This window comes from Anser brachyrhynchus (assembly GCF_964034855.1).
Source record: "Anser brachyrhynchus genome assembly, chromosome: 2".
Classification (NCBI taxonomy): domain Eukaryota; kingdom Metazoa; phylum Chordata; class Aves; order Anseriformes; family Anatidae; genus Anser; species Anser brachyrhynchus.
This window is the reverse complement of record NC_137695.1, coordinates 161,622,764-161,634,788: the sequence shown is the minus strand read 5'-3', so window position 1 is coordinate 161,634,788 and position 12,025 is coordinate 161,622,764. Positions and strand designations below refer to the sequence as shown.

Below are 12,025 nucleotides of genomic sequence, written 5' to 3'. Positions count from 1 at the left end.
TTAGCTACTTTTGTTGCAAGTGCACATTGCTGTCTCATGTTCAACTTGCTGTCCACCATGATCCTCCCAGGGCCTTTTCTGCAAAGCTGCTTTCCAGCTGGGTGGCTCCCAGCATATACTGGTGCATGGGGATGTCCCCTCCCCACCTGCAGGCCTTGGGATTTCCCTTTTTCAAACTTCATGAGGTTTCTGTCAGTTTCCTGCATGCTAGAACACCTGCTTCTATAAGAATCGTGAAGCAGCTGTCAGCCTCCCCCAGTTTTTTCCATCAGGGATAGGATTCAGTTCTAGTATTTGAGAGGAAAACCCCTGATCTTATCTATCTGCACTTCTGCAGACGTATGCCTAGACAAAAGCACTGCAATAAATTTTTAGAGCTCTCAGTTTGCCCGCCACCTCAGCAGTCTGTTCCAGTGTGTCATACTCAAACCATGTCAGACAAGACCCCAGATCAGAGCAAAAAGCTGAACACTGGATGGCACAGGGTAAGGTTACAAATCCCAAAGAAAGCTTCAAAGCCTACTGTTCACGGCCTACAGAGTATGCTAAGGATTTAGACTGTTCCGTTTAACAGTAATCTGTAAATCCTAAACCTTAAGGGATAAACTGCAAATCTAATATTTCAAATGGTCATTAAGCTTTTACCGCTTAGGGCTGAGGGTCAGTTTAAATCCTGTACTTTGATCAGTAAATGAGTAAACTGTAAACCTTGACTGAGCCCCTCTAAAGCCCCTCAAAATAAGGTAACAAACCACAGTCCTCAAGTGAGAAACCATAAACAACAAACTTCACAATAAACTGTAACTGAATTACTCCAAAACCTTAGTTTTGAGCAAGAAATGCCACAGCACATAAGAGCAGATAAAACAATAAAGAGGAGCTGAGGAATTTTTCCCCCCAGTTTTTAAAAGTTACCCCTTCATTGGCAAGTGCAGCAGAACAGGAATACACACGCCAGAAACACTTTGCAGTTGGTGATTCTAGGCTTGGTTTTAAGCACTCAAATGTAACCATAGGCAAGAACTCATCCATAGGACTGCACTAGGCTGCATTTCCCTTGAACCTACCTACATTGTAAACACTAGTTCATCCATATTAGGGACAATTAATATGTTTGCATTTCATCCCTGCTTCACGGACATTCATCAAGAGACAGTGATACCTACAACCATGAACCTATAACCACCTGCACACAGAGAGGCATTTATGACAATTGGTAACATCACTCCTGGCATCACTAACACCACCTCAAAAGCCTTTTTGTCTGGCCAGCAAATCTCACCCTAAGAACTTAATAGAAAATTTCTCACAGAGTAGTCAGGACAAGGGTAAAATATTGTAGCTAGGAAATATTTCTTATGATATAAGCGGGCCTTTTTAGCTTATTACACTTTTGGTGAACATTTGTAACCCAAGTTACTCAACCACTTTGCACATCACTTAAATTCCCACTGCTAGGTATTGCACATCTCCTGCCTAATGCATGCACGCTGCTTCAGTCTCATGAAAACAACCTCCAGCTCCTCCCAAACAACATCGCCAACTAAAGGCCAACTACATTCCAGCCTCACTCACATACACCACAGCCCCAGGACTTAGCTGTGATCATGCTGCAAATCAGAGTTCATCTGCCATGGCTAGCCACAGATCTGTGCAGAGCTCCCAACTGTGATGCTTCTTCAACTGTCAGACTTGGCTTCATCATCTACAAAGAGAGGCCAGAAAAGTTTCTGAGACCACAACAACGCATGGCTCTTCCAGCACTTCCTTCTCTCCGCATTTCTTGGACAGGGTTATTCAAGTGGCAGGTGTGGGGGTGTTTGGGAGCCTTGGGGCAGGCTTTGGGACTGTTTGCAGACCAGAGGGAGCTTTAAGGCAGCATCAGAGAGTGCTTGGATTGCTAGGACAGGGCAAATCTACAAACTAGTAAGTCTTGCTGCACTTCTCACTTTTTTATGGTACGCTACATACACACTAGAATAAAACATTTAAAAAGAACATTGACAGACTGAGATTGTATATAAGAGACGGAAAATTATTCATGACCTGGAGAAAAATGCTTAAAAAAGCAAGTCAATCTTCTTTCAGAAAAAATAAAAAATGGGACATCAAACCACCACACACACAAATCTTCACGGGTAGAAACAGACTGAAGAGTAGAGGACACTACAATTTAGCAGGAAACAGCCTACAGATCAAGAAAATTTGAAGCTGTAGAATTGAAATTAGAAAATAAAATTTTACTTTCTCACATTTTTATGTGAAACAATCAACCATTACAATAAACAAATTAAGTAGCGGATTCTCCATTATTACTGTACTCAAGTATGGATAGATGTTTTTCTGTGAACTTGTACTTTGGTCACAAATAGCCAGGCTTGATGAATGGGTAAACCATTGAAATTCAGTGTCCCGTGCCACAGAGAAGCCAAGTTTATATTATTATATACCTAGAGAAACAAAATCTCTCTAGGATGTGGATCAACATATTAGTTTTATATACAAGCTTATGATATTTAGACAGCTCTTTCTTGTTCCTATGAATGGCAAATACATTGATGAGCTCTGAAAGTAAAGCACACAGAACAGTATGTATACAGACCCTGTGGCATGAAAGGGTAGTCAAACATTTGCCTGATTCAGAGCCCTGACAAAGACTTTCACTGAGACAGTTTTGCAAAGTTGAAAGCATTTAGTAAGGTGACAGATATAACATTCGGAATTGCCGTTGATAAATACACTTACTGCAGTAGCACAAATATATATTAATAGCGCTAGCAAAATTCTGTCCTTGGTATTCCTCGCCAAAAGTTAAAGGCACAGAGCTTACCAGGAAGGTGCCCCTGTCTTGGTGGAGGAGAAAGAGCAGAGCCCTTCAACTGCCTCTTCTAGGTCTCCAATCTCTTCTTTCTCCCCCTACTTTTTTCTAACTTTTCTCTCACTTTATCTAACTAATGCTAACACTAACCCTTTTTCCTAACACTAACACTTTTCTTTTATATCCTAACCTTATCTCTTCCTTCCCTGGGGTGACATTTACATGATTTGGGTGGAGAGTTGAGTACTATAGTCATATACGTTTAGCATGTACATCATTAAGCTTCATACTTCGTATCATGGGACGTTAACTTTAATATTCATTTTACAAATAATCAAGCAAAAGGTTTCACTCCAGGCACCGTGGTCTTCAAGATTCTGTTCTGCTGCCAAAATAGGATCGTTCTGCCACTGCAAGACAACGTACTGTAGCAACGTCTCACATCAAGCTTTTGGACCTCCATCCACAAAGTTTGTATAAAAGATAAATGGAAGCAAAATGCTTAACTCCCTGTTTGCCCGAGGCTGGTGCTTATCAGTGACGCTAACAAGTCTGACTGTTCTCCACAGGCCATTCAACACAATTGATGCACTGAAGTTCTCTGCACCAGTCTTAGAGAACATGGAAAGCACTGCTCCCAATTACTGAAAGCTGAAAAAAAAGTGTCAAATAAAAGCAACAGGTCCAGTAGGCAGTTTCAGATCTGTCCACTGCCTAAATGTCACAAAAGACACATTCACAGTATCTTAAATGGTTAACGACACAAGTTTTATTAAGAAAATTTGTTTCTAAGCAAAGAAAACCAGGTAGAGTTATGCTGAGACTTCCCTATGACAGGTCTCTTTAGCCTGCTGGTTCACTGTTTGCATTAAGGAAATATGTAGACAGCTGCCAAGATTTCAAAACACAAATGAACCCAATAAGAGGAATAAACCAACACAATTTCTACAAACGAAAAAAAAAAAGAAAGGAAAAAAAAAAGAGAGAGACACTTTTTTTTTTTAATCAAGCTGCTATAACTCTTAAAGTATGTCAATGCATTGAATAAGGGAGACCTGACTAGTGATCTGTAGGCGGGCATTATTTTTTTAAACAGAAAAATGGGACAAAAAATACCTAAGGTGTAAGTCTCTACTACTACATGAAGAGTTATATACAAAATAATAAGTACAACAAAGTTCTCATAAACAACTAGTTTTATTTTTCTGGTTCATGTTCATAAGGGCTCTCAAAGCTATAAGAACATACCTGTTACAAGATGCATGTCTGAATACACTGATTCAAATAGCTACTGATGTGCACAGCCAGGCAAACACTGGAAAATTAGTCCAGTGTACCCTTTATGCTCTGGTGATAGAGTCTGGACAGCTGAAGCAGCTGAAGATGTTGCTGGCTTTTTATTTGGTATCTAATCCTTTGCGATTACAACAAACACTGCTGCTTGCTCACTACCCCCTGCCCATTGGGATGGGGGAGAGAATCAGAAAAAAGTAAAACTCATGGGCTGAAATAAAGACAGTTTAATAGAAAACAGAAAAGGAAGGGAAAGCAATAATAATAATAATGATCAAAAAATAGACAAAACAAGTGATACACAATGTAATTGCTCACCAACCACCAAACGACGTCCAGCCATGCCCCAAGCAGCACCCCCCACCCCCACCCTCCCCAGCTTTATTTTTCCACATGACGTCTTATGGTATGGGAGACCCCTTTGGCCAGTTTGGGTCAGCTGTCCCAGCTGTGTCCCCTCCTGGCTTCTTGTGCACCCCCAGCTTCCTCATTGGCAGGACAACATGAGAAGCTGAAAAGTCCCTGACCAAGTGTAAGTACTGCTCTGCGGCAACTAAAACATCGGTGTATTATAAGCATTATTCTCATCCTAAACCACAAACACAGCACCATACTAGCTACTAGGAAGAAAATTGACTCTGTCTCAGCTGAAACCAGGACAGCCATCCAGAGGGATCTTGACAGGATGGAGAGGTGGGCTGACAAGGACCTCATGAGGTCTGAGTTCTGCACCTGGGGAATAACACCAGGCACCAGGGCATGCTGGGAGCCACCTGTCCGGAAAGCAGCTTGGGAAAACATGACCTGGAGAGTCTGGTGGACAGCAAGTTGAACATGAGCCAGCAATATGTGCTTACCACAAAGGTAGCTAATAGTATTTAGAGCTGCATTATGCAAAGCATTGCCAGCAAGTTGAGGGAGGTGATCTTTCCCCTCTGCTCAGCACTAGTGAGGCCACACCTGGAGTGCTGGGTCCAGTTTTGGGCTCCCCAATACAAGAGAGATGTGGATGTACAGGAAATAATCCAACACAGATCCACCAAGATGATCAAGAGCCTGAAGCACCTCTCCTGTGAGGAGAGCCTGAGAGAGCTGGGACTTTTCAGCCTGGAGAAGAGGAGGCTCAGGGGGGATCTTACAATGTCCAGAAACAACTGAAGGGAAGGTGAAAAGAAGATGGAGCCAGGTTGTTTTCAGCGGTGCCCAGTGACAGGACAAGAGGCAACAGGCACAAACTGGAAGACAAGAGAAGCCATCTGAAAATCAGGAAGCATTTTGTTATTGTGAAGGATGACCAAGCACTGGTACAGGTTTCCCAGAGAGGTTGTGGAGTTTCCTTCTTTGGAGACCTTCAAAAGCTCTCTGGACATGGTCCTGGGCAACCTGGTCTAGGTGGCCGTGCTTGAGTAGGTGGGGATGGACCAGATGACCTCCAGAGGTCCCTTCCAACCTCAGCGATTCTATGATTCTGTGATACTGCCAGGTGCTGGACCACTCTCAAGCATATTAGCTTGCATCCTGGCAGTGATCAACCAGCCCACAGACACCATAATTCTCTGGGCAAATCCAGAATTAGCATTACCATATTCTCTCATTTTCCCTACAAAAATCAGGAAATGCATCCCTAGCTACCAATTTCCTTTTAAAAATGAGGAACCCCTCCATAAATAAGGACTTCATTTACAAAAATCCCTTCTTTAATCTACTTTTGATATGTCACAAATACTCCTTCCCCACATCCATCCCTTCCTATCTTTGTGAAATATAGAAATGCTTGCCAACCTGTTGGAAAGAAAACCCAAACATACAGACCAGAAATGCTTGAGTAGATACTGGCATCTAATTCTCAAGGATGATCATGGCTTAAGACATACCTTTTCCTTCAGCATATACTAGTAGGTAGCTGAGACTGTTTTCCTCTTTATATAGTGGCCACTAAAAATCACATTTTCATAAGCCAAAGTGCCCTCATGTGTCTGCTAAATTAACTCCAATAGGTAACAAAGAGCATCACAGTCAGGCTTCACAACCAAGCCAGGAAGTGAAAAGGCTCTGAGAATCTCGCTACTGAACTTCTCTTGTGACTTCGCGGTATTTCATCACCATGGACACACACAGCTTACTAACACCACCATTGCTCAGAGATCACAATTTAGCTATCTGCAAATGCCGTCTAGTAAGCCAGAATCAGCAAGCCAGAAGGAGCTATCTGGAAACTCTGTGAAGACCCCAAAAGCAGGAAAGGTCAGTATTGTTGTTGTTATTTTGTTTTTCAACACTTTTTGTATAATAATAACTTTAGCAAGGCCTGTTTCTTTCCATGCAGATTTAGTCATTTCCCTAATATTCATACAGCTCTGCTATTTTCTTTCCCATAAAACCACATAATTAGCATTAACTCAGTTCTACTACCTTCCATTGTGACAACCTTTTAGCTCTTTGGAAACTCAGTTCCCCAAAACACAACTGCACTGATTTCTGCACACATTCTTACGTTTCCCTATGCCTACCCTACTTCTGATGCAGCTGCCACATTCCTAGCTTGGACACTGTTCTGCTGTTACTATGACAATAGATTAATATATTTTTTCTATTTAGTTCACCTATCCACTCAAATTTTGCATATGTTCTTTAAAAGGGACTACCAGTTCTAGTAGGATACAGTAAGTTTTAGTTATAAATGTTCATTAAAAACATTAGACTTCTCGGACTTCGCTCCAGTTCTAAATACTTGATTGCACTGTTCCTCTTTTGAATAAGTATTTTAGAAATTCTGTACAAAGTACAATTCACTCCTTTATTTTCTGATTATATTTGCAAGGACCATTAATACTGATGCTTTTTCCTTCCTTCAGTATCTGTTGTGGACTTAACTGTCTCTCTTATATTGCAGGTATCTCAGCAGTTTTAATACTTAATGTTGTATGTTAAAAAATGAAACCTCTGATAAGATGACTGCTTAAAAATTAGCAAATTCTTTAAGTAGAATTGTAGCATAGTGCTCAAACTGTCTGAATATATATTCAAATAACTATATTACCAATTACTGTTATTTCAACAGTTCTCTTCCTCACTGATATCACAAAAATTACGCCTAATTTCTAGATACCTATTTCCTATGATGTACTCTATTTTAATCATTGGATACATACAGAAGATGAATTTTTAAGAGCAATATAGGGCATTGACCAATATCCCATCATCTTTACTTCTTATCTCCCAAACATTACAAAACATGTCTTCTAACTTATTTCTCAGCTTCAGCATGTGCTCAGCTATACTTACTGGCGTGAACTTGTGCCACACAGACAACAAGATCAACAAAAACATTATTCTGAAACTAAAGGAAAAAGCGTAGATTTCAGACACATTCAGCTTCTATACTGCTACTGTGCCTCAACACTGTTATTCATGTTTGTCTCTTCTGGAAAAATATCCTATGTCCTAAAGTGCATATTACACTGGTCAATTTTATTAGCAACTTGATAAGTCTTACCTTTATTAGCATTGCACGTTTCCTCACACTGGGCTCTGGGATGTTGTTCTCTTTCCATGGAAACCTGGGTGTGTATCTAAGAATAAGAAGCACAGAGGTCCTATGCTCACATTTATAGTGCCCATTCCAGAACTGGCTCTTCCTCTCACCTGCAGCCCCAACCTGCCTGATTGGTCAAAGTTATCTCACTGTCTTTTGCACTCCATTACATGTTACCCTCCTAATTTCACAGAATTACAGAATGGTTGAGGTTGGAAGGGACATCTGGGGAGTCATCTGGTTCAATCCTCCTGCTCAAGCAGGGCCACCCAGAGCACGTTGCCCAGAAGGGAGTGTGCAAAGATGAAGGAGCCACACTGTTTTTATTAGTGCACAATGACAGGACCAAAAGCCACAGGCACAGACTGGAAGATGGGAGGTTCTGTCTGAACGTCAGGAAACACTTGTTTACTGTGCAGGTGCAGCAGCAAAAGTGTGATTTGGTCTCTATCCTGTAAGAGTGCAGGTTTGGCTGAAACTTCTGTGTGTCTTGATTACCCTGGTAGGGCTGCAAACCCCAGAGGAACTGGAGAGGAAACTATCAGCCACAGTGCCTATGCATGCTCTAATAGTCACTGAGGACACACCTCATGGGGACAAGAGTGTTGGCCTGTACTTCATATAGGGTGCCAGGATTCTGGAACATTCAGGTGTTGTGCTTCAGTAGTACTCAAGATGCTTTTTCTCCTTCCTTACGGAAGAACGAGGCTTAACCTGTATTTCTCTCCTTAATGTTTTCTATAGACTAATACAGACAGCTTCTAGTCTAGCATGATGACCTAGCAGTTACATTTTAGAATTTATCAACATACATGTTCATAAGCTTCAGACATCCCTTTATTTAGCCTTCAGTGCTTACTTGCTGGCTGAAGTTTTATACAGAAGATCTTCCACCTACAGAGAATGTAATCCTGTAATAATTCCTCAGTGGAATTTGACTTTGTTCTCCAAAGTAGAGAAATAACACAACATTATAAAACAACAACAATTTAAAAAAAGATATGTGGTTTTCAATTAGCAGAACTACTTCTCCTCAGTTACCTATGAACGTAAAAATGCACATGCACATTACGTGCCTGTGTTCTTCAACTCAAGACATAGGTGAGATAAGAGAAATTCTAGGTCAAACATTTTGGCTGCTGTAATGAACAACTGAAAACAAAAGGACATTAGATGGCATGATTGGGGAGAAAAAACAATGTTAATCATACATGTGACACAAATGCTCACTAAAAATTCATAATTTCCCTTTCCATTACAGTTTGCCAGAATTTGATACCCCTCTGTGGAATATGGCATCCGTGACAAAGCAGATTAAACAAGACACCACTGGTACTAGGAAAAATAAGCAAGGAGTAAGAACCAAGAATGGAGATATATCCAAAGGAATAAGTGATATGGAGACACTTGTCAAAGAGAGGAAGTCATACTTGCAGAAGGAATACAAAATTCTTACTGAACATATGAACACATACATGGGAAAAGTGGAGTATTTCCTGCAGGAGAATAAATTCCTAGAAGAAGAAGCCCAACGGAATCGGGAAGAGAGTAACATTTACCTCTCCTACATAACAAAACACAGCCAGAAGTGCCAGAATCTAATAATAACACTAAATGACCAGAACCAAATTGATTTGTCTCAGGTCTGGAAGCAGAAAGAGAAGCTAATCTCGCAATATACAGAAAAAGAAAAGGAGGTAAAAACCTATCTGATGAATATGGAGGCAAAGTATTCTCTTATGAACAAGGAAGTTGAAGACTTGCAGCATTTCAAAGATCTGCAGTTAGAACAGATGAAAAAGATTAAAGAGTTGGAGAAGGAATTGTTGGTCACAAAGATCCAGCATTCAGAACAAATGCACAAAATCAAGAGCAGATTTTTGCAGGCCAAGGCTGACTGTGAGGTGGACTCTCACCAGAAGATCCAGGTTCTCACCAAGAGAGCAGAAGAAGCAGCAATACAATCTCTAATTCAGCATATCAAACAAGTAAAAGCTGAGAATCGGCAACTGCGCCAGGAGTTGCTCAGACTCATCCAATGCTCAAAAGTCCTTAAAGAAATCAGAGTTCAACTGAGAGAGCAGCAGCAGCAGCTTCTTCGGGAGAACCAATACACTCAGGATATGGCACGTGTGCGTCACAGGTTACATCAGCATGAGGGACACAATGCAAACTGGAAAACCTACAGCTCTAACAGCCCCTTTGGATGTGGCCATTAGCCTAAAGAAACATTTCTATTCCTCACTCATGACACTGTATCACTAAACCTAGCTGGACCATCAACTGTTATTACAAGCAGTTAAGTAACAGAGTATACATAAATAACCTGAATTGCTGACATGTTCTGTAGGTTGATGAAAGGATTCATTTACATAGCTCATGCTCAGCATGCAATCTAGATGAGATCTTGAAAGCAACCTCACCTTTAACTTCCATGACATTTATACCAAGACAACTGGAACTGCACTCCTTTCATTCCCCAAAATAAACAATCACATTTTCTCTTTGAGATCAGACATCAATTAATAATTTTCCACACAAACATTATACCCTTACACATACTGAGACAAACTCTATGTTAACTTTCACTGCAAGCTACATCTATTGTTAACATAAAATGAATTGATGTAGGCCAGCTCCTGCTTCCAGCACTGTTTTTTCCAAATCTTCAGCACAGCAGACTTTATTAATTTTATCTTTTGTTAGTCTCCAAAAAAGAGAAAATAAATAAGCAAGTAACCAAATACTTTAAACAATATATGCAGTTACGGTATTTGACCTTCGGTCATAACTATCAATAAAATATATTTGTGTTATTTATAAATACTGAAGTGTGGGAGACAGAGGGATTTGGCCAACCTCTTTTCAGTGGTTTGTGGGGATAGGACAAGGGGCAATGGCCACAAAATGGAGCACAGGAAGTTCCGCACCAACATGCAAAAGAACTTCTTCACAGTGAGGGTGATGGAGCACTGGGACAGGCTCTCCAGGGAGGTTGTGGAGTCTCCTTCTCTGATATTCAAGGCCCGTCTGGACACTTACCTGGGCAAGCTGCTCTAGGGAACCTGCTTTGGCAGGGGGGTTGGACCCGATGATCTCTTGAGGTCCCTTCCAACCCCACAATTCTGTGATTCTGTATAAATTTTTGCTTTCTTCTCATTCTTTTATTGCTTCAGTGTTTCACTGGAGAAGCAAAATTCTAGTAGCCTGCTGTTCCATTCACATTTCAAGCTGACCACTTCTGGACTGTGATTATCTCATCAGCAATGATATTAGAGGTCACCCTTACCCTAAGTTTGAGTAGGCACAAAGGGATATTTTATAAATAATCAAAACATAGTTGAGGATGCAAGCAATCTCACAGGAGTGTCAGAGCAGGGACACCTTCAGCAGGTTTTGAACATCTGCAAGGACAGAGACTCCACAGCCTCTTTGTGCAAACTGTTCCACTGCTTGACCATGGTCACAGTGAAAAAAAAAAAAAAAATCTTTCTTATGTTTAAATGGAATTTCTTAAATTTCAATTTCAGAAGAGTATGGCTCTGCCTCCCGTCACCCTCTCCACCTGATATTTAAACACATTGGTAAGATTCCCCGGAGCCTTCTACAGGCTAAACAATTACACTCTCCAATTATCACAGATGTTCTAAGGCTTTATCTCTGTGGCCCCTTGCTGGGCACACTTCTTTATGTTCATGTCTTTCTTGCACTGGGGAGGCCAGAACTGGACACAATACTCAACATGTGGTGTCACCAGTGCTGAGTAAAAGTGAAGAATCACTTGCCTCAACCAACTGGCAAATCTCTTCTTAGTGCAGCCCAGAATCACAGAATCATCTAGGTTGGAAGAGACCTCCAAGCTCACCTAGTCCAACCTCTGACCTAACACTAACAAGACCTCCACTAAACCATATCACTAAGCTCTACATCTAAACGTCTTTTAAGTACCTCCAGGGATGGTGACTCAACCACTTCCCTGGGCAGTCCACCCCAATGCCTAACAACCCTTTCGGTAAAGAAGTTCTTCCTAATATCCAACCTAAACCTCCCCTGGTGCAACTTTAGCCCATTCCCCCTCGTCCTGTCAGCGGGCACCTGGGAGAATAGACCAACCCCCACCTCTCTACAGCCTCCTTTAAGGTACCTATAGAGAGGAATGAGGTCACCCCTGAGCCTCCTCTTCTCCAGGCTGAACAACCCCAGATCCCTCAGCCGCTCCTCATAAGACTTGTTCTCCAGACCCCTCACCAGCTCTGTAGCCTTTCTTTGGACTCGCTCAAGCACCTCGATGTCCTACGGATGTTCTTGGCCTTCTTTACTAGAAGGCCACATTACTGGCTCATGGTCAACTTGGTGTCCACCAGGACCTCCAGGTCCTT

At 41.4% G+C, this 12,025-nt stretch overlaps 1 protein-coding gene and 1 long non-coding RNA gene across 3 annotated transcripts in view; one reads left to right on the top strand and one right to left on the bottom strand.

Moving 5' to 3' along the window:
• LOC308191009 overlaps window positions 1-8,813 on the bottom strand; it is a 37,734-nt gene extending 28,921 nt beyond the window's left edge. For both annotated transcript variants that reach the window (XR_013947640.1, XR_013947641.1), the window contains exon 1: window positions 7,608-8,813. This is a non-coding gene — a long non-coding RNA (uncharacterized lncRNA). The remainder of the gene's footprint in view (window positions 1-7,607) is intronic.
• On the top strand, window positions 4,512-10,399 carry CCDC166 (coiled-coil domain containing 166). The gene is made up of 2 exons (XM_080582912.1): window positions 4,512-6,355; window positions 8,908-10,399. Exon 2 carries the CDS (start codon window positions 8,939-8,941, stop codon window positions 9,863-9,865), a length of 927 nt encoding a protein of 308 aa, XP_080439038.1. The 5' UTR covers window positions 4,512-6,355; window positions 8,908-8,938; the 3' UTR covers window positions 9,866-10,399.
• The last annotated feature ends 1,626 nt before the right edge of the window (window positions 10,400-12,025 follow it).

Excerpts from the sequence above, each read along its gene's own strand:
- CCDC166 (XM_080582912.1), top strand. The coding sequence starts at position 8,939 with ATGGCATCCGTGACAAAGCAGATTAAACAAGACACCACTGGTACTAGG.